The sequence below is a fragment of the Nematolebias whitei genome, chromosome 11 (assembly GCF_014905685.2).
Source record: "Nematolebias whitei isolate Nwh7 chromosome 11, NemWhi1, whole genome shotgun sequence".
In the NCBI taxonomy this organism is placed as follows: Eukaryota; Metazoa; Chordata; class Actinopteri; order Cyprinodontiformes; family Rivulidae; genus Nematolebias; species Nematolebias whitei.
This window is the reverse complement of record NC_056508.1, coordinates 32394549-32415982: the sequence shown is the minus strand read 5'-3', so window position 1 is coordinate 32415982 and position 21434 is coordinate 32394549. Positions and strand designations below refer to the sequence as shown.

The following is a 21434-nucleotide window of genomic DNA, read 5'->3' as shown; positions in this document are numbered from 1 at the left end:
TATGTATATATGTATATATGTGTATATATGTATATATATGTATATATATGTATATATATGTATATATATGTATATATATATATATATATATATATATACATATATATATGTGTGTGTGTGCGTTAGTTACCCGTGAGAAATCTGCATTTAGGACAGATATCTTTATAATTTTTTTCCCTCCTCCAGAGTGTGAGAAAAAGTTTCCACACTGGTGTGAACATTGAAATGTAAAAGTAACGTAAAGTGGATCAATGGAATTTACCCTGAGATTTTTCAGAGAAACACAAACAATGTTTAAAGAGTTTTGTAGCAAAGTAACCCAGTAATGTATTTTTTCTTCTTTTCAAATTATTTTACTGTAACAACATTGACCATCCTGTTTAGTTTGGTGGTTTTCTGATGTATTACATTTGATGTCATTGTCATTTTTTTCTTAACAAGGAAACAACAATGTCTTCCAGACGTTTGCTGCGTAACATCTTTGGCAAAAGCATGTACCATCTGTTTGCATAAAATGAATCTGCAACCATTTAGAGTATCAGCTTTATGAACTGGTGTTTCTTTTCATAACAGGAATGTTTTAACCCCTTAAGTGTCATGGGAAGACTCAAAGTGCATCAGTAAGAAAAGAGATATCTCTGGAAATAAGACTCAGCCTTAATTACAGAGGATCACAAAACTGTACCTGTCATAGTCTCCATTGCAAAGTGCTCTGACAGGAATGGAAAAGGGTTCCCACACAGGGTTCAAAGTGTTCTTCACCACCTCAGTCTTGTGACAGATGGTGAACCTGGAGCAGAAAATCAACAAGGATTTGAAAACCAAAAAAAAATTAATCTTCAAAACAAAATCAAGAGGAAAAACTCTCTCCACAACAGCTCTGCTTTGCTTTGGGACCATGTCTGGATGATTATATTTGTATGCAGCTGAGCTCAAGGTGGCTCGGCCTAATTCTTTTGTACTTGGTGACCTTCGTTTCATATCTTAGCACACATAAATCTGGTTTTATTCACCCACTGGGAAGTTTCCTGAGAAACTGAATCAATAGACGAACTCACGTGCCGTCCTCGTTACTTCTATAAAAAACCATGAAGGGGTCCGACTTTCCAAAGAAGTCCTTTTTATCCAGTTTGTTGGCACAGAACTGCATGGAGGCGTAATCCTACAACAGAGTCAGAGAACAGAGAAGTCCAAAAAGGAAAAGACACAGCCTTTGCGCCTGCCTCTGTTTTTTGTTTATGCATGCTGCTCGCCAAGATATAAAAGCACCGAAGCACCAAATAAAAGGAAAGTGCTGACTGAATCCCAGTCAGAGCAGAGCAACAACAACCACTGGGCACTAGTTTCCAAAATTCGCTAATCATTCATTACCACTTTTTGTTTTTCAACACCTGCATTGGAAATTTCTTATTTGTGCTGAATATAACAATAGTACAATGTGAGGCACATTGCAATAGACAGTAATGGCTTACAAGACCTTGTAGTGTGCGGGTTTGGTTTATGAACAAGAGACTGCAGCCATCAACACATTAGAAAACCTGGTATTATTATTATAGCTCTACTCAGTAAAGCACCATTTCAGTGTTCACTGGTGTATGAAGAATTATGTTCAGGCCTTTTAATGTTTTTGAACCCAAATACACTCCCTATGGTTAGACTATATTCAATAAAAATGAGGCTATGTAGTCACTGGACAGGTAAGCGTGTAGATCAGAAAAAATACTTTGTATGTTGTATACTTCATCACCAACAGCCTTCACATCCATGAGCTTTATGCATCATGTCTTCAGCTTGAAACATGCTGCATGTGCAAGTCAAGTGTCTAATCGTTGGTTCTGTGAGTGTGAGATGAAGAGAAGATATTCGAGCAGAAGGCAGAGACAGGAGTTGTTTTTAGTTTGAAGTGTTACTATTTGATCTGAATCAGCAATGTGTCGAGCACGGCCTCTATTGATTGCGTTGACCCACATTGGTGTGGCACGCCCTCCCTGTGACCTATCTCTTACTAACCCCATCACATCACCATATGCTTTGGACCCAGACAGAGGCAACTGTACAGAGAAACATGGATGTCTTTGTGGTACAACTTCACTAAGCATATGTTTCTGAAATTCAGATTTGCTGTTTTGCTCTTTTCTTCCACTAATATTGTTTTATCTAATCATCACAGCAGAAATGTTGAAATAAGGAGAAAAATAAGCTAATTGAAACAGTCGGAGTGGGCGTCGAAATGGGCTGCTGTATGTCTACTTTAATTGTCTCGTGTCATTTTCAGTTATTATTTGCGCTTTAAACCGGTTGCAATAAAAGTGGGGAGTGTGCTAATTGAAACTTGTCTTTTTCCAGCCGGGCACAGATTTAACTGCTCTGGAGAAATCCACGGAGCATTTCGTACCAAAAGTGTCTCAAGCTCTCCCTCGATGGCTTTTCACAAGAAGACCTAATTTCCCAAGTTCCCACTTGGTCGATTTGAACAAATAACTCAACGCGTTGGAAGAATTTGCTTATGTCAGTTATCAAAGGCCTTTAGAACGATCCTCTATAACCACCCTGCACAAGCCTGACGCAGCCTCTACAATTACACTATCATGCCTTAAGCCCTCATTAGGCACAGATAACACATACCCACTCTGGTGCCATGCTGTGTTGTCTCATTAAGTGAGGAAAAGGCAGAACATTCATTTCAGCCACTGAGGTTCAGGAGCAGCAGGGGAATAGAAAGTGCAGTCTGCATCCTTTCTCTGCTTTATCAAGATAGCGCGGCATGGGGGTAAGTGGCAGGGCGATGCACACTGTCACTTCCACAAAGGGGGTCTGGTCTGTCAAAGGGCTACAAAGCAAGCCGCACAATACCTGAATTCATGTTACATAAGCCTCTATGTGGCATCTTCAGGATTGCACACTTTAGTGAATCATCCGGTGAATCGTGTGCCAAAGGATTATACGGACATTAACTCAGCTCCTTTGTGGGCTTTACGCAGCATCACTCTATTTATTCTGGTGTTTGTCTGTGACAATAATAAGACTGAGGCATAGAATGTCTGTCAGTTTACGCCTATCTTTGTTTTATGAATGCACAAGAAATGAGAAAGAAATCACAATAAAGATGAATTCCATTTTCTGAATGTTAAAAACAATAAGAAAAATTGCATTTATTTTCATAATCTTTTTCACATTCAGACAAAAAGGACTCAAGATCTAGCAAAGAGCTCTGTGATTTTGGGCTCTAATTGTAAAAATGGCTTGATTTTACTTAATTGTGTATTCCTAAACAGTGTCCTGGTACTCAATGTGCTGCCGTTTGTAAAGTTGTTACCTTGAAACCAGCTACAAAAACCAGAAGTAAAATCTGAAAATAAGCCAACCCCTGTTCAGCAGCCATATGTGCCAAAGATAACGACAGCCAAGAGGAAGCTTTTGATCCATGTGGAGGCTCCTGCTCTATTCAAGAATACCTGGCAAATCCATCAAGAAGGTGAGAGTCAATTCTACAAAAACCTACCTTGTTGATTTCTGCTCTGCTGGTCCCACTTTCCCCAAACAAGGTATACAGTGTTTACCCTGAGGCAAAGCAGCACCTGAGCTGCCACTAACTATTGGTCACAGGTGGATTGCAGGATAAACACTGTCCAGATGGACTGTAGCGCTTCTAAACCATTATAATTTACAGACAGGGAACGCTGCCGGCAACAGTCTTCACAGTCATCTGTTTTTTATTTGTACAATATTTACTCCAGCCTAAGGTACTGCCATTTAGGGTTAACATGCTGTGCAAACATTAAGTCTGAAGTAACATGTCTTCCTGTCTATAATTGACTAGAAGCATGGAAATAGTCATTTTGTACCAGCAATGATCATTTGCATTTATATTACTGAATAGCTCCTTGAAGTGGTGCTTTGCACCGATGTTGCTGACACCTATCAACTCGGAAGCAGCGCACCTGATGACTCACAGCAGCCCGTCAGCGCTCATGAGCATGAGCACCGACACTTCAGTCCAGCAAGACAGAATCAGTAATGGTTATCATGGCAGGTTCATTATCAGCATGGCTGATCTGCCTAAGCCTAAGAACAGACTGATTATTTAAAACAAAAAAGTCAGGCTAGGAATAACTACTGTCAAATTAGATAAAAGTACACAAGGACTAAACAAAGCCTTGACTCGATAAGTCATAACATGTTTTAGGACATTAAGCGGGAACACAGATCCTTCATGGTTTACTCTAAAACTTCTGAGGAAGGGCAATTATTCTGCCCAGTGAGTCTTGCTGCTCTCTCCTGGTCTACTGACAGCACTGTAACGTGGTTATTTACTATCTTTGTTTAGCAGTGTGGAGAGAAAGCCAATGAGCATTAGTGGGCACAGGTTATTAATGTAGACTCATAGATTAAAACACCACGCATGAGAGCGAATGCCTGATTCAGTGACTAGAACGAAGGCGGTCTCATTAAATAGACATTCAAATTCATAGCCTTTTCACCATGTACACAATTTCCAAATGACAACACATTTGCTTGGTAACACAGCATATCCTGCTCGTTTAATGAGGACGTTTATGATTCAATGCATCTCACTGACAAGAAGGATATAAAACCTCCCACTTCACCGAAGTAGACAAGTGAGCGTTGCTAAACGTGCATTTTGCACCAGTTAAAATGTCCAATAAAACTGGAGTACCATTCGCTTTGAAAAATAAATCACATCAGCGAGCATTAAAAAAAACATTTATTCCAAAACAAAGTAAACAAATTTAGAACTGGTGAAAACTTCCCAGACTTACCCTGCAGTTTCCCAGCTCCTCTGCTGACAGGATTATGGTTCCACACGTCTTCCCAGGTATGCCCCTGTGAAAACAAAACGCAGTTATTCACACTTGTAACAACGGCAGACACAACAACCCACTGAGCAGCTCTGGCTCGGTCGTAAGAGACATTTATGTACTTTGACAAGTATTTCTCACAGTAACATTTTGTCTGTGGCTGATACTTTTCTAGAGGCAGCTGTGGACATTTGTGGAAAAAAATCAAGCAACTTTTATAAGAAGCATCTTAATTTCTTCTCGACTGGACTATTTTAAGGCTTCACATTGGTGTCAGCTCTTTTGCTCAAATAAAACGCTGCAGCTCCAGTTCTGACAAGCAAACTTCAGCAAGACCACATCTGACTTGGTTGGGCTCCTTTGCATTAACTCCAAATTTTTATTAGAAAACAGTTTAAGACTTTATTGCTTATTTTTTAATCATTGAGCAGGTTGGCTCCTTATTAGCGGTCAAATCTCCCGACTTGTATGCTCCTAAAAGATCATTTGGGTCAGACAAGCCGATGCTCTTGAATGCACAGAGAAGGAGCAGATTAAAGCAGACGGGCTGATTGAGTTTTTGGTGCAGCTGCTCCTTGACTCTAGAACAGTCTGCTCTGTCACATTAAGATGTCACCAACACAAAACACTTTTAAAACTCATTTAAAGACTTGATTTATTCCATGACATTTAGAGACTGAGTTTTTTATGTGGATTATTTTCATTTTTAGCCAGTTCTGAGTTGAAGCACATTTTATTATATTTGTATTTCTTTTCATTGCTTTAGTTATTTGCACATTTCCAGATGTTTTATCTGTGCAGCACTTTTGTCAACATAAATAAATAAATACATTTGACTTTGGCATTGTGTAACAGATATATACCAATAAATATATAGTTCCTAAATTTGATTCAGTTCAATTCAAAAATACTTTAATAATCCCAAAGGGAAATTAAATGTTGTAACTCATCCTACTGGTTTCATTAAAGAGTTGTTCTTGATGCTGATGGATGTGGGCAAGAAGGATCTCTTTTAGCGGTCTGTCTTAGAGCAGAGCTGAAAAAAACTGGTTGCGGTTGTTGATCCGTCTACTTGGACTTGGCTTCTTGGGCAGGAGGACCACCTGAAAGTTGGCCAGAGCTCCTCCCTGAACGATGGTCACTCCTCCCAGCAGCTTGTTGACCTCATCGTTGCAGACAACCAGCTGCAGGTGTCAGGGAATGATCCTGGTCTTGTTGTCATGAGCCACGCCTCCTGCCAGCTCCAGGATCTTGGCGGTCAGGTACTTGAACACTGCTGCCAGGTAGACATGGATGCTTCTATGGCTCCTCCTTTTCAACTCATTTGGCATTTGGGGGTGTAGTTGAGGTATTATTTGCTTTTGAGATGTTAATCAGTTGATCCCAGTTGTAAAAACTTCCTTGTTGTCATGGTTACACATCATAACAAATGTCCAAAAAATAAAAAGGTTTCAGTAAAAATCCTTCCAGCTGCACAGCAGACCAGAAGAAATAATCATCCGAAAACAGAAATACATCCAGAAAAAGAGGAATTAAGTTTTCAAAAACAATATCCCAGAATGAAAGTAACAGCTGCTTCAACATGCAGCTACCTTGAGTGGTGTAAATGTTTATAGAGCTAATATAAAGGTTCATAATTCATATATGTTTGCTGAAACATTAAAGCTTTTATTCAATAATCCCATATAGAATCCTTTAATTCCTAGAATTCCTTTAGCGTGACAGTTTGACAACTCTAATGAACGCAGTTTCTTTCCTACATTCATTAAAGTTTTAAAATCTATAAATGCATGCTCTCTTTAGAGTAATGTAAAATACATCTTCTGAGATATAGAACTGCTTTGATCCCAGCTTTGCCTGCAGCCCATGGTGAATTTGAAGCTCAGCGATTTTGCATTTGTTTAATGCATCACAGAAAAGGAAAAGCCTCCTGCTTATTTATGTTTTTATTCATCACCTTTTTAAAGCACTTTTTTTAGTCAATCAACTAGCTGAATATAACAAAAACTGGTAGAATATTTGCTCTAGTTTTAAATAGCAATAGAATATATTTTTATATGTGATGTCAAATTTTAAACATTCAGTGTAATGTATAAGAAGGTGCAGCTCATTCCAGGGCACAGCAGAATTCAATTTACTATTCTTTCAGTGGTGCTCCAGCTGTGGACATGCTTGTCATTATTTTAGATCAAGAAAGGAATTACATGCGAGCCCTGCTGAAGCCTTTGCAGGAGTCGAGTCATTTGAAGGTCAAACTTGTTGCAGATCTTCATCAAGCTGTGACAGCTGATCTGACTATGACTCACACTGAATCCCATACGGCTGAAGCAAAAAGACTTTAGAACTACAGTAGTTGTGGTTTGCATTATTAGCAAAGTCAGCCTGAAGCGCAGCATTGCAACAACTGAACTTTAAAGACTGGATTATGCCTGGGGGTCGATTAAGAAGTAGGGTGTGTTCCTCTTTTGTATTTGTTTGAGCAGGAAATTTTACCTTCTTTTCAGCTTCTACAACACTAGATGTTTCCAAGTTCACTCATAGTTCCCATGGCTGTAAAGCATATAGTGAAATGTGCCATTGAAGCAAATGTGGCCCCCAAGGCATCATCTTCGATCAATAGCACAATACAAGTCCAGCGACCATAGCGTTCAGCTGTAACTGCTGCATAATGTTAAATGGGACAATAGTTAAAATGGAGCCTAAGGGCAGACACGCTTAATTTCCAAGCTTTTTCTTTAAGGTCCAGGGAGGATGGTCTCAAGGTGAATTAACTGCCCTTGAATTATTGATGCTCGACTCCATTCCTCCACCGTGCAGCTCAATGATTCCTCAAAGAGCCAGTGAAATGTTCACCAATAAAACCAGTAAACCTCGCCCACTCCACAGGTCAAATGATCGTTTTGAGGTCACAGCAGTGACTGGCACTCCCATCAAAGTGGGGAATACGATCCAGTGATTGGTTAATTATCAGCTCCAGATGCATCTCCCTGCTCTAATCTCAGCTGCTGATAAAGTGAGCAAGTACCGAAAGGCCAATGTTCTTTTAAATTAGTCATGCATTCTTGAGCACGGCATTTCCTGGGACACTTACTAGTTAACGTGAAGAGGAATCACGAGCTGAATGAATAAATACCTTCCATTGTTATGATATCTGTGGTGCATGACTTCCTTTTATGGGTTTTGTACTGAAAACAGTATTTTACTGGTGTGACTGGTCCTGAGCAAGGAGGCCTCATTTCCTCTGCATTAAGTCTGCAGTAGGAAATCACTGATGATGAAACAGTTTGAAATGTAATGGAGTTGATCTATTTTTTGTACATGAACAAGGTCTACATACTAAAAGAGGGCATAAAATCTGCTTGATACATTCAGCATTTAAATATGTGAATGACTCCAATCATACAGCATTAGGCTTTTTATGCAGTAAAGCTCAGCAGTAAAATACAAAAATTGTAAACCTCTGTGTTTGGAGTTACATCATATATCCATTTTGAGCCAGAAAATAAATCATCTTTTTGGTTTTCTTGTGCATCAATTAGTCTTTTTGTCATTAGGGTTGGCTTGCTATGCAGACTACTGGAGGACAAATTGATCTCGTTTCCTTAAATGAATTGAATAGTTTTCATTTGATATTATTTCTATCTTAACATGTGATTCTCATCCTGCCATTGTGTATCTATTCCTTCTTCCTGTTCCTCTCAAACCTAGCTGGTCGAAGCAGATGGCCGCTTGTCCTGAGCCTGGTTCTGCTAAAGGTTTCTTCCTCATGAGGGAGTTTTTCCTTTCCGCTGTCGCCTTCACAATGTTTTATTGTGAGCATTAAAGATACAGAAAGAACATTAGTAAATCAGTAGTAACATTATCTAAATTAGTGGTTCGGGGAAGAGCTGAATTTATATGAATTCATTTTGATGACCGTTATCTCTTAAATTAGATTAGGTGATTTTTTTTTTCCTCTCTGTCCTCCGGTGGAACCAGACGTGTTTCCCAGTCCCCCCCACCCCCCACCCGCTTCCCTGCTGCACTCTTTTGACCTGTGAACCCTTAAAAAGCCTCTTTTTTTCTGCATACCTATTAATTCGAAGGATCAGCTGGTCTCTCAACAAAATTGATCAACTTCTCCTGACAGTAGTTAAGGTAAGGAGGACCCTCTTACCTCGACGGAAACAAACTGGATTCATGATGACAACTGGTTATTTTGCTGTTTGGCTGGTGAGTTCTGGATTGTTTATAAATTTGTGTGGATGTATCGAAGTTCGACAGTGCTCAGACTGAATTTGGGGAGCTGCAGCAGGGAGCTGGAGCAGGCTGTAATCAGGACTGTGAACTTTCTGGCAGCACCCATGAACGGTGGGAATAATCTTGGAGAAGCTGTGAGCTCGACAATTCGGCTGTTTTGGAATTCCATCAGAGGAGTATATACCAGCAAGACTTTAAAAAAAGCAGAAAAAGCAATTCATGAGTTCTGCCTGACCCTAAAAGTGGCCTTGATGCTGGACTTATCTCAACTCCTCCTGGCATGTTTTGAAAACAACAAAGATGCTTTGACTGTCTCCTCACCCCTCCCTCCCCCAAGGCCGTGGACATGTGACAGAACCTCAACTGAGCTGATGATGAATGTCACCTCTTATCTGGACAATGGCTGAGAGGGGGGGCTCTGGACTATGCTATGATTTTCCCTTAAAAATTCAATGTTTTCACCGGCCTATATGTAAATGTATAACATCTGTTTATGTTGCTTTGCTGTGGTAGGTTTTTTTGATGCCTCAAATTGTGCCCTGTCTAGGACACGACGTGAGAGATCTTTTTTTTTATACCGTCTCTCCTCATGTTTTCGTCCCTTTTCTCATCTAAGCAAAATATTATTCTGAATAAGATAAGAAGGCTGCGCTATTTATTTATAGCCACAGCTTCGTGTACTCCGCCCATCTTTCGGATGACTGTATGTACATATTCTCGTTGTATCTCGGCGCAATGCCAATAAAGTTTATTCTGATTCTGAGTCTTAATGCAGGTGATCAGAGAATGCAAAGCCATACTCTAAGGAGTATGGGATTTTTAACACCATTCACATTTCTCCATAATTCATAAAATCACCTACAAATTTATGTTTGTATTCTACAGACTCTACCAATCCAAAGCCGTCTACCATGTGTGTTGATGCTGACTGAAGAGCTCACATTTACAGTGAGAATAACGTCTTTTGTTAACTCTTCAGCTGAAACCTAGCCGATCAAACAAGAAGAAAACAAACGAGCAGAGAGAGAAGTGAAAGAAGGCCTTGGAGCTGATAGCTTTTAAACTGATAAAATGGAGGGAAGAAATAAACAGCATGCTCCTCGCTTGCAGTGAAACCAAAAGTGAGCCATAGCTGTCCTGACAGATCCCCGGTTTGATCAAGTGAACTGAAAGAGATCAAGCAGCATACTTCAGCATCACTACAATTACCTGGTCAAAGACTCTGACGCATCGCTTCTGAAGAATAGCAATGAGAACTCTGGTTCTCTCTTCCAAGCATGTTCCAGTTTATTCCTTTAAAACAAAGGCTCCAATGGCAATAATTCATCCCATATTACATTACCAATATTTCTGAATAATGTATAGCTTTTGTGATTACCCATTTAGAAGTACTTTGTCTTAAAACTGGTATTTACAAAGTCTGTATCCTCCATTTTTTTTAATCATTGGGGCTGAGGTGGTTGAAGATTAGAGAAAGCCAAAAAAGGAAGCCCTTGACGATGCCGTTAACATTAGGCCATAAGGATGAGGAATGGTTTTGATATTCAGGAACGTGCCATGCAGACTCCAGTGCATGCCTGCAGTAATGAGAAAAGATTATTTCTGCAAAAACATGAGCATAAGTCTAAAAAAGATCTATCTATATATATTCACATTGTGCTTGTTGCAGTGGTTTCTCTCTTCGTTGTATTTTATGAGATGAAATAGTTGTAAAGTTATCACATTGAATGATTTATTTTTGCAATTTCACACTCAAGCAGATGTAATGCAATTATTGTTTTTATTTTAGAAGGAAGAGCTAGCACATCAGTTAATAATAAGAGAAAAATGGATTGTATTACCCAAAATAAATTGAAAATTGTCCTGGCCAGTGAATCCAGTAAATATGTCTGAATGACAGGGGGATTAATGCAAATTAGCAAAACTAACTTTAGTTGAGAAAAAGAGCAACATAAATGGATGCCAGGCAGATAATGTGGCTTTGTGCCTCTGTAAATGTTTGGGGCAGTGAGCAGATCATAGCTGAACAGAATTAGAGATGGTTGCCAAAACGTTATGTGGGTTTAAATGGGATTATACCACTAATCCTCCTGATCTAGCATTGCTGATAAGAATTCATAATCCCTTACCTCACCAGGATTAAGGGAAAATGATGAAAACCACACCAGCCAACTCTAAATGATAGCAGCAAACGTATGCTGGTTCTCAGAGAAGAAAAGATTGCGGCTTCATACGTCTAATGCAAGCTGAGCTGGTGTTTGTGTTTCAGAAAGGTAGCTGCAGGCAGACTGTGCAAAGATTTTTGAAGCTTCATTAGAATGAGAAAAAAAAAGTAAATAGGGCAAAAAATGCATGAAACAAACGCAGAAAGATAGCAACAATTAAAAAGAAACTGTGTTTTTATTTTTTACCAGCCAGTGCAAAGCCAGAAATATGAAGCATTGTGCCAAAATGACATGATCAGTGTATTTTATATTAATTATTTTTAAAGGAGTGCCATGATTTAGTGCGATTCAGTGTTAATGTTTTGACTGCATAAATGACATCGCAGCTTTAATGACAATAACAGTGTTTGATTTCTTGAGATTCTAAATAAATGAGTCTTTCATCAACCACCTGCAAGCTCGACATCGCTTGTTTTGACAGTAATAGAGAAGATTAGGAGAACCTGTCAATCAGAAGGACACTTTTTCATCCAAACACAAAAACTGCTGAAGTCAGAACAGCTAGTTCACGCCAAACCTCGTTTCCACTATAGCCAAAAAGAGAAACTTTTATTTAGCGCACACCACTTCCCGCCGGCAAGAACAGGACATCCCTCTCCATCAGAGGCCAAAAGACCTGCTCAGTTCTCTTTGTTGTTGCTCTCACAAGGAGCTGCCGTTTATCCTGTTTCGTCACCGCAGGCATGCAACATCAACACGGCACTGATTGATCTTTCCCTCACTGCTGCAGTGTCACTGTGAGCCCAGGGACCTTTTATCCCCGCTGCTAGCACTGGGTACAGGTAATTAAAGCCCTGTTGCTTTGGGATGCCCTGACCCAGGTCAACAATGCAGAAGTTTTCAAATGGTGCAGCAGATCTGAGTCACTCTATCATCACCTTTGAAGCCAGTCCAACGTCAGGTCATGACAGAAATGAAAACCTGCTTTGCAAAACAAGTCATCAAGGTTTACCGCCTCATGCAGAAACTGATCTGTTGCCTATTTTCTAAAAAAAAAAAAAAAAAAAAGCCTTAAAATCAATATTTAACAGCTCCTCAGTGTAATAAATAAGCTATTTTATTTCTTTTTAGTTTATTTTTTGCAAAACAAACAAGTAATTTTATTTTCTACATTACGTCACTCGGCTAATGACTGTTATTTGTGTTTGACTGACGCGTCAAAAAAGAGACGACCATGTTTGTTTTTTTGTTACAGAATCAAAGTAGTGCCTAATAAGTCCCTGGTCCATTGGATGAAAAGTTCTTGTACACTCAGCATGGTTGAGATTTTCCTTGTTCTAAGCAGAGTAGCGCATTATTAAACAGGGACCCTTGTTAGTGTCCAGCCTCGGAGCTCAAATTGGCATTTAGTGACGCAGCAGAATGCTCTAATTGTGTGTAATGTCCAGAGGATGCTGAATGCTGAGAGCCGTCTTCACCTCCCTCTCAAGAAGAGCAGGCAAACATGGAGCTAAAAGTTAGCAAGACATTACTCTTTTACCTCAACATTTATTGGATCAGGACTGAGGGAAGTTTATTTCACCATAAAAACAAATTCCCTTCACTCTAACTCATTATTTAAAAGAGTGTTTCTGAAAAGATGCTGAGTCAGTCATTAGATTACATTAACCAACAACATTAACATTTCTGCGAGTCTCTGAGGTGGAGATGAGACAAGTGATCCTCTGGTAGCACATGTCGGTTTTCCCTCAGTGAGCTTGTGGTGAGGTTTAAGAAGCCTCACGTCTTCTGAGCACATTATGTAACTGGTCTTTTTAAATGCATTTCTACTTTAAATATTATGTAATGCTGCATTTTTACAATACTTTGTACAGAAAAATCCATTAACAAGCTGTATTCAATCTTACTGTAAGGATGTCACAGAAAACTCACAAAGCTGGATCCTATTTCCCCCTTCTCCATTCTTTTTAGCTCATCGTCACATTTCAATCCTTTTTGTGATCAAAGACAAACAGAAAAGGTGCTTTAGCCCTACAAACTGAGAATATGGGAGTAAACTCTGCAGGAAAAAAATGCAAATGTGAGTACTTTCTCAGTTTAATTAAATCGTTGTAATGTTCAGCTTGATTTATTATGGTGTTTTCAAGTTCAAGTCAATTTTATTGTCATTCGCATTCAAAAATAGCAATATATATATATTTTTTTTTTTTTTTTTTTAAGGAAAACATGCTTTAGCCACTAAAAGAGCAAAAGACACTAGAATACAAAGCAAAAGGAAAAACAAGTGAGACAAAATATCTTCCTAGAATGAAACGTTACAGTGCACCTCTCCAATGTGTCATCCAAACTAAATGAAAACTTATGAAGGTTAAAGTTTGTCAGAGGAGACAGAATAAACTTGCACCTCAATCAACACCTCTGACTGCCTCCAGGAAGAGGTTTGAAATAGTCGGGAGAAGTATTTATCACACTGCTCTTGAGTCAGGTACGGTTGCATCATATTTCACTGTTTGCCATTCTCACTCTCCATCCTCATTTGAATTATAAAAATAAAAATAAGCAATTCAAAGTATTTTAATCTGACTTGTTTTGGAAAGCTCAGGGTTTTTACTGGTCCAAAGTTTTGCAGGTCATTAAAAGCGTCACTATCATCATCCCATTCACTGCTGATCATCCTGTACTCCTGTGAGCGGCATCACTTAACAAACGCTCTGGATAATGTGTCCCTCAAAGCTTGACCTTGAAAAGTCTGTATTGATTATTGTCACTGAGGCCTTGTCACATGTGTCAGGTCTAGTTTCAAATGAATTGATGCTTCAGCTGCTTCCCTCAGTGGATGAAGGAAGTTGTGTTTGTTTGCATCTTATTTTTTATTTACCCTTTATTTATACAGGTAGTCTCAATGAGTCACAAGAACTCATTTTCAAGAGAGACCTGTTTTTTTATCATAAATGGTGGTTTCAACATAAACAAATGCATTATTTATTCAACTTTTTATTTTACTGTGTATCAGACAGGTCATGACCTATAAATGTGAGCCACAATGTATTCCATTCAGTATGGATGGGTTTTGTTTTGCATGAATTCATGCATTTAAAATGTCTTATTTCTCCTCTTCCCCATGGGCGCAATGGGTGTAGTCAGCAACAAAAACTGTAAATTTGTTAATTTCAAGTTTGAGCATTCAGCAGGACGGCACAGTAAAAGTCATTTAATGAGCTCACCATGCTAATGGGGTGTCCTGGAGTCATTCAGTCACCTTAGTGTTATAATTCACACCAATAAAATCAGTATTTGCTATTTGTTTCAAGAACATTATTACTCTGATGCCAAATGTTGCATCTTAATTTCTTTTGGTTGCTTATATTTACAGCTATAATATCTGTAAGGGTTCACCACTTAATTTTTGCTTTTCTTTCAGCATTTTGTTGTTTGTTTTTAACCTCTTAATAAAAACTAATTATAAACTGGAGGATTTGTTTCATTTGTGCCTTTGACTGGCAAGAGTTTCCCATAAATTCTAGTGCAGTAGTCAGATTTATCCCATGTGATTTTATGAGCGGGTGTTTTCATCTTCCCTCTCTCTGTCCTTCACCTCCAGTTTCACCCAATTCTTCATTCTAATGTCACTAAACCAGTATCTCTCTTTCCCAGTTTAGTTTGAGCCAATTTGGCTGATCTCATTTCTTTATAGCATGTCTTGTTTTTGCTACTCTCCTCTAGATTCTATTTGTTCACGCAGCCTCCTCCACATGTCGTTTCAGCCATGTGATAACTCTGCTCATCAAACACCAGCAGCATTCAGGGGTCCCGTCTTTTACCCTTTCTTCGTTCAAGTCAGCGTTCAGTCTTCGGTTCAGTCCTCCTCAGAGTTCTCCCTCACGTAGTCAGCTCTCTCCCACTCTCACCTGATCCTCACTGACTCCCCAGGTGTCATTCCTCCCTCGTTAGTGTCCAGTTATATTCTCTTCACCGTCCTGGCACTATGCTTTTCTAAGCCGTTCATGTTTGCTCCTCCGATTCTTCTCGAGTTTTTTCATCCCTGTGAGTATGTTTCTGCCACGCCAGTCTTTGTTTTCTGTTGTTTGCAAATAAATTAATTTTGTTATTTTGACCTTGGAGCCTCTCCGTGTTTTTGTCTGCGCCCTGGGTTCAGCTCCTCACTAAACATGATAGAGGGAGTTACAGTATATCCAACAGTTTTGCAAGGGGACAGGTACACCCTAGACAGGTCTCAAGTCCATGCAGGGACACACAGAGACAACCATTCACTCTCTCACTCACCCCAGGGACAATTTAGAGTTACCAATCTGACTAACATGCATGTTTTTGGTCTGTGGGAGGAAACTGGAGCACCCAGGGAAAATCCCCACGTGCACGCAGTGCACATGTAAACTTCCCAAACAGGGAGCTAATCCTGCAAACTTGTGGCTGTGAGGTGACAACTCTAACCACTGCTCTGCCGTGCCGCCCAACTCCAATCTCAAAAAAACACAAAGTATGAGCAGTCCCATGAACCTTTTAAATGCTGTCACTGTATCAGAGAAAGAATAAAGAAAGAAATAATCTGATGGAAAAGTAGGGCAGTGCAAGAATAAATAAAATATAATTTCTATGAACCTGTGTGAATATCTGAGATTGAGTTTATTTTGCTTCAGTCTGAGTTCCTGTTAGCTCAACTATCCCCCTTGATTTTAAAATTATAGGTCAGTTATTATTGATCAGACTGCTGTCTCCTGCAGGGAAGACACTGACTGCTCATAAACACCTCCAAAGAACCCTAATTAATTCAATCTTTGAACAATTTCTGTCATGTGTATGCACATCAAAATCCTCCTTTGTCTTTGTTTGAACCTGAAAGTAACATATGATGAAAATAATCAGCAGATTTAAAAAGTTAAATGAATAATGAGGTATATTAAATGTATGTTCTTTATAATGACCTATCATAAAAGTACTTTATTCATTACTTTAAAGACATAGATCCCAGTTGCTGGCTTCAAGTTTTCCTCCATGAAGCAAATAAATTAAATTAAGGTATAATTTAGAGTAAAATGAACCATTTGTCAGCCATGCTTTTGGACTGCGTCACCTTGTGTGTTACAACCCACTAATGAGCAAACTGCACCAACTGTTCTCAGCAGCGACACATACTCTGCAGACTGTTCTGAGAGTCTCATGTCATTTGACATAAAAATACTTTTTCTGCATTATACATTGTAAGAATTGTGTAAGACAAACATTACATACCTAACATGTGTATCAATGTGATAGAATCAAGGCAAGTCAAAAATTAAACTACTTTTAACGTCATACAAGGGTTTTTCTTTTTTGGCAGTTTTACCTTTTGTATTTATTAATTGTGTTGTAAAAAGAATAAGCCTGCAGGATACTAATCATGAAAAATCTGCTTTTTATTTACTAGAATTAAAAAATGAACTCTGTGGAACAAAAATCACAAAAGTCAGAGTAAACTACATTTTATAGTCTTTTTACAAAACAAAAGAGAAAACTGAGATCGACTGATATTAGCAGTGGGAAGCTGTAGCATGACATGATTGATTACATTTGCCTTTCTTGTCATTGTGTGTCTCTGAATGTGACTTTTGCAGTCATGTACAACGTAGCATTGATACCGAAACAATAGCATTTTTAGCACAATTGCATTTCTGAAAAAGAGCGTGAAAGGCAAAAAGTCTGAGGAGAAGGTTTGGATGAGTAAAAAGAAATACAAAGCACAAAAAGGAGAAAGGGGGTCAAGCCAGTAAAAAAAAAAAAGATCTGGCAGATAGAACGAAAACGAATAAATGAAAGATGAAGTGTGGAAAATGGGGAAAGGGGTGCTGATGTGCTTCTTAAGCAGGTCATTCGATGCAGCGTGCCTTTAGAGGGCTTGTTTCAGCATGACTAACAGATTTCCTGAGTCCCAGCAAGTGTCATTCCTTGAAGCTACAGTGCAGAAAGCCACTGTCATCTAAAAAGACAAGACGAGGAGACAGAGCACCCTTCCATTAAACTTCTCGGCTATTAGCTGTCACAGAAGTGGAGGAAAACTTCACTTCCATTGAACTGAATACCACTGGGAACATAATATCAAAGACGCACTTGTGCTTTCTTTGTGCTTCTAAACTGCTTTTGTCATATGTATAAGTTAAATGACTATAAACTATGATCTGAAAAGATCAAAACCATCATCATCACTATCTCCGCAGTGATCAAAGTGCCCTGCTGAAGCTGTTGAATCAATATATTTTCTATCATGTCAGCTTGGGGGCTGCTGAGTCTATTTTCTGCCTCTGATGTGGGGTGTGAAGCCTAGTTTGCAGCATACTGGTGAGCACAGTCTCTTGATCCTCGTCATCCTCTTATTCAGCACTGAAGGGCACCGAGCTCTGTAATCCAGCCCAGGAGCCCCTGGCAGAGTTTGTGGTTGCCTCCAAGAGCCCCGCTGTTCGCAATTCCCCTCTGCCGTGGCCGGCACTGCCTCGTACTTCACATAAAAAATGCACACTGTCTCACAGTCAAACACAAACCCTTGAGTGTGTTGAACGCCTCATTGCACTCTCAATAAGAGACATAACTAAAGGAAGCAACGTACGGTTCTAGTTGAGGCTGAGCAGCATGTCAGCTTTTTACATCATGTTGTTGTGTTACAGGAGAAAAGAGAATCAGACAATAAGAAGAGTGTGTTGGAGTTGTTTTAAAAACCACCATGCATGTAACATAATGTGGGACAAACTGTGGCTGCTTTGCACTGAAACGAGTCAAATGTTTGTCCTCAAATTCCCTCAGCCTATCAGAGGTGCTGTAACCTGGTGTGAGCTGTACGAGTAAAGTTGTCTTTATTGTTGTGAAAAAGAAAGAGACCATTACCACAACATAGTTAAAAGTTTGACAGACTGATTTCACAACACGAACTGAAAGGGTGACTTCCTGGAAAGTTAAGAAAGCCTTCCAGCCTTTAGGATCCACATGGTAAAGTATAAAATTCACATTTTACACCAAAGCCTCCAAGACTTCAAAGTACTTTTGAGCTAACTTCATAAACTTGGTCAACTACTTTTAAAAAACCATGACTGATGTTAAAACAGGGGAAATTGTAAGTGTTGTTGTTTTTTTCTCTATGTAATAAACAAGATTCATTTTTCAAGCTCTGTAAATTCAGGTTCTGAGACAGTATTAGAACAAACATGAAAAGTAGGTAACTTTTGTCAGTGAGTTTATTTCCCTCCGACTCTTTCGATGTTTAGAGTCCTTGTCTCCAGAGGAAGATAGAAAACAGAAATAGAAAAATCAGAGCAAATATGTTTGCTTTTAGTATTTCACCCTGTTTTGCGGGACCCTGATTTATTGTTTTATACACTACTCTTATTTTAACTGCATTTTTACTGTAGTTTATTGTTATTATTGTCTACAGTTTTGTTGTCTGTACTTTATATGTTCTGTCTGGAACAGGTCTCTCTTGCAAATGAGTCCCCGTGGCTCAATGAGGCTAGCCTGTATAAATAAAGGTTGAATGAATGAATGAAAACCATCTTCCAGAATTATTAATCTGTTAAGGCAAATGTTAGCTTTTTTCAGTACCACACGATCAATTTTTCCCCATTCTAAAAGGAAATCACAAAAAAAACACAAGTTTAGTATTATATTGTTCACCTGGTCCTATGGGTTTTAGATGTTCTTTTATTTTCATCTGATTTAGAGTTGAATACTAATAAAGTCATTCACAAAAACATATATTATTTATGCAGCTCTTAAAAATAATGCATGATAAAGATGATACCTTGAAATTCAGCACTTTGGGGTATTTTAGTTCACAAACAGCACAAGTTTCTTTTTTGTTTTTTTTTGCTTTTTCTCCCTTGTCCTGTCCGGCATTGTGAAATAATTATTGTCTGAGTGTCAAAGTGATGCCCAACAGATTTACTTTCACAAGCAGAACATTATGGCTGGCCTTAATGCTCCACTTGATATATAAATTTAATTTTATTAGAATTTGCTTTGGGCTTTTTTCAGATGTAATGGACATGGGGATGATAAACAAAGAAGATAACAAAGCAGAAAAGTGAGAGAAGGGTTTAAAGGTAAAGAAGGAGAGGGGAATAGAGGAGAGAGAGAGAGATAAAGAGAACACAACTCAACATCATTGAAGTCTGCCTCTAGACCTGCGGGAAAAAAAAGACAAAACCGAGAAACCACAACAACAAACAACATATATAATGATACTTATAACATCATTAGAAAGTATTTTATACAGTACATGGTAATGCATTATATATTTGATGGCCACCACAACCCAACTGAGTGTGAATCTGATAAACACCTGGATCTAAACACCTGTGTGAGCATGCTTGTCACTATAAGGTTTCTCCATAAAAATGTTCAATAGTGGATGTGGGGACCCACAGACCCGTCCCCACAGGACACGATGGTAACACAGGAAAGACCGGAACCACAGACACACAGCGGCCCCCAAGCCCAGAACTCTGGTAGTCCCCCAACAGGGACACCCGCACCCCACAGAGAGAGAAGCAAAGGGAAGCCCCGGGCGACCCCCAGCAACCACAATGCAGAAACCCCAGGAGGCTGCAGCGACAAGTCCACAGGCCCCGCCGGCAACCCGCCCCTCCAGAGTGGATCCGGCCATGGACACCGAGCCCCGAGTCCTGAGGTCATACCACCACCCCCCAACAGAGGCCCGACAGAGCCAGGGCACCCAGGCCCCGGCAGGCAGCCACCAGGGCGGGCCCGCACACACCCCACCACCCAGCCCCAGCTGCTGAGAGCCGCCAATGCACCGGCGACAGGGGGACCCACCACCGGAGGGGAGCATGACACACCAAATGGGGGGGCCAAAACTGAGCCAAGAGAGGGGACCACCTAAAACTCAACCTGAGACATAAACAGGCACACAGAGCCAGCACAAGTTTCTTAAACTTCTTTCTTTCAGCTGCATCTTCAAGATTATGGGAGATTCTTATCCCAGTGCAATCCAGAAAACTCAAACATGCACTGACAAGTTTACTTCTTTAGTGTTAGGATGCAATAAGTTTTCTAAAAAGAGTAGCGCTAATTAAAATGTGTTCTGAAAATTTTAGTTGAGAAGACATCTTGTTTCACCTATTTTCTAGTTTCTCCCCATTGAAAATCTGTAAAATATAAAAGCCTTAAAAATAACTCACATTTTCAAATCGCAAACCTTTTTTATTCTAACAACAAAGTTACAACATAAACCAAATAAAGGTTGTGTTTATTGTTTTAGAAAATATTTTATTTTTATCGGGAGTTTTGCTTGTAGAAGTAAAATTGGAAAAATAAAATCTGACAAATTAAACATATATGAATTAGGTTTTAAAAATTTAAATAAGCCCATAATAGCAAGGGGGTACAGTAAGTAATGATCAACAACATATGTCTCCCATATTCCTTCAATGGAAGTGTCCATTAATTTAATAATAAGCTGCAGTTGTCTCACTGAAAAAAATGTGCTTTGTTTGTAACTATATATATATATATATATATATATATATATATATGCTCCTCTTCATTCTAATCCCACACATTTACCTACTTCATTGGAAAACCTTGATCCAGTCTTAAGTACATCAACATCAATATAACAACAAATGTTTTTTGAACAACAGAAAAAAAAATATGTCATGCGCCACTGCATCTAAAAAATCTAATAAATTATAATATTTAGGGGCAAAAATGTCCAGCCTTTCCATTAGTTTGAGGGTTTTAATCTCCAGTTTACATGAAAGGTAAACTGGCAGCCCAATGTATCTCAATGATTTCACTGCTTCATGGCAGATCACCTCACTAATGACAGCAGCTATATAGAGGAAGCTCCCGGTCATGTTCAATTACACATTCCCATCTAAGCACACACGTCTAATCTTGGACTGTAATGTACAACACTGAAAGCAGCAGGAGGAAGACTTATTCCTCCTCGGCTCATCTCTGCTGCAAAGTGTTAGGTGAGTATTCATTATCTCATATCAAATTGTTCTATTTGTCTGGTTGACATAATAAATCTTTGGAGGATAAACATAAATTAAAAGGACACTCACACTAATGGTTTCTCCAATCGACTGGCAGGTGAGCCCACAATTTCTCCCAGTGTGCAGAAGACCTGTCCCAGGAAGTCCTGCCATGGGATGGGGGTGTAATAAAGTGTGATAGAGAGAGATATAGGACAGGGGGATGC

The 21434-nt window shown here is 39.2% G+C and overlaps 1 protein-coding gene across 2 annotated transcripts in view; it reads right to left on the bottom strand.

Moving 5' to 3' along the window:
• cpne5a (copine Va) overlaps positions 1-21434 on the bottom strand; it is a 79201-nt gene that overhangs the window by 32868 nt on the left and 24899 nt on the right. For both annotated transcript variants that reach the window (XM_037684893.1, XM_037684894.1), the window contains 4 exons: positions 21298-21374; positions 4782-4845; positions 1059-1162; positions 686-790 (listed from right to left, as the gene is read on the bottom strand). In XM_037684893.1, coding sequence (XP_037540821.1) covers positions 686-790; positions 1059-1162; positions 4782-4845; positions 21298-21374 — 350 coding nt within the window. The remainder of the gene's footprint in view (positions 1-685; positions 791-1058; positions 1163-4781; positions 4846-21297; positions 21375-21434) is intronic.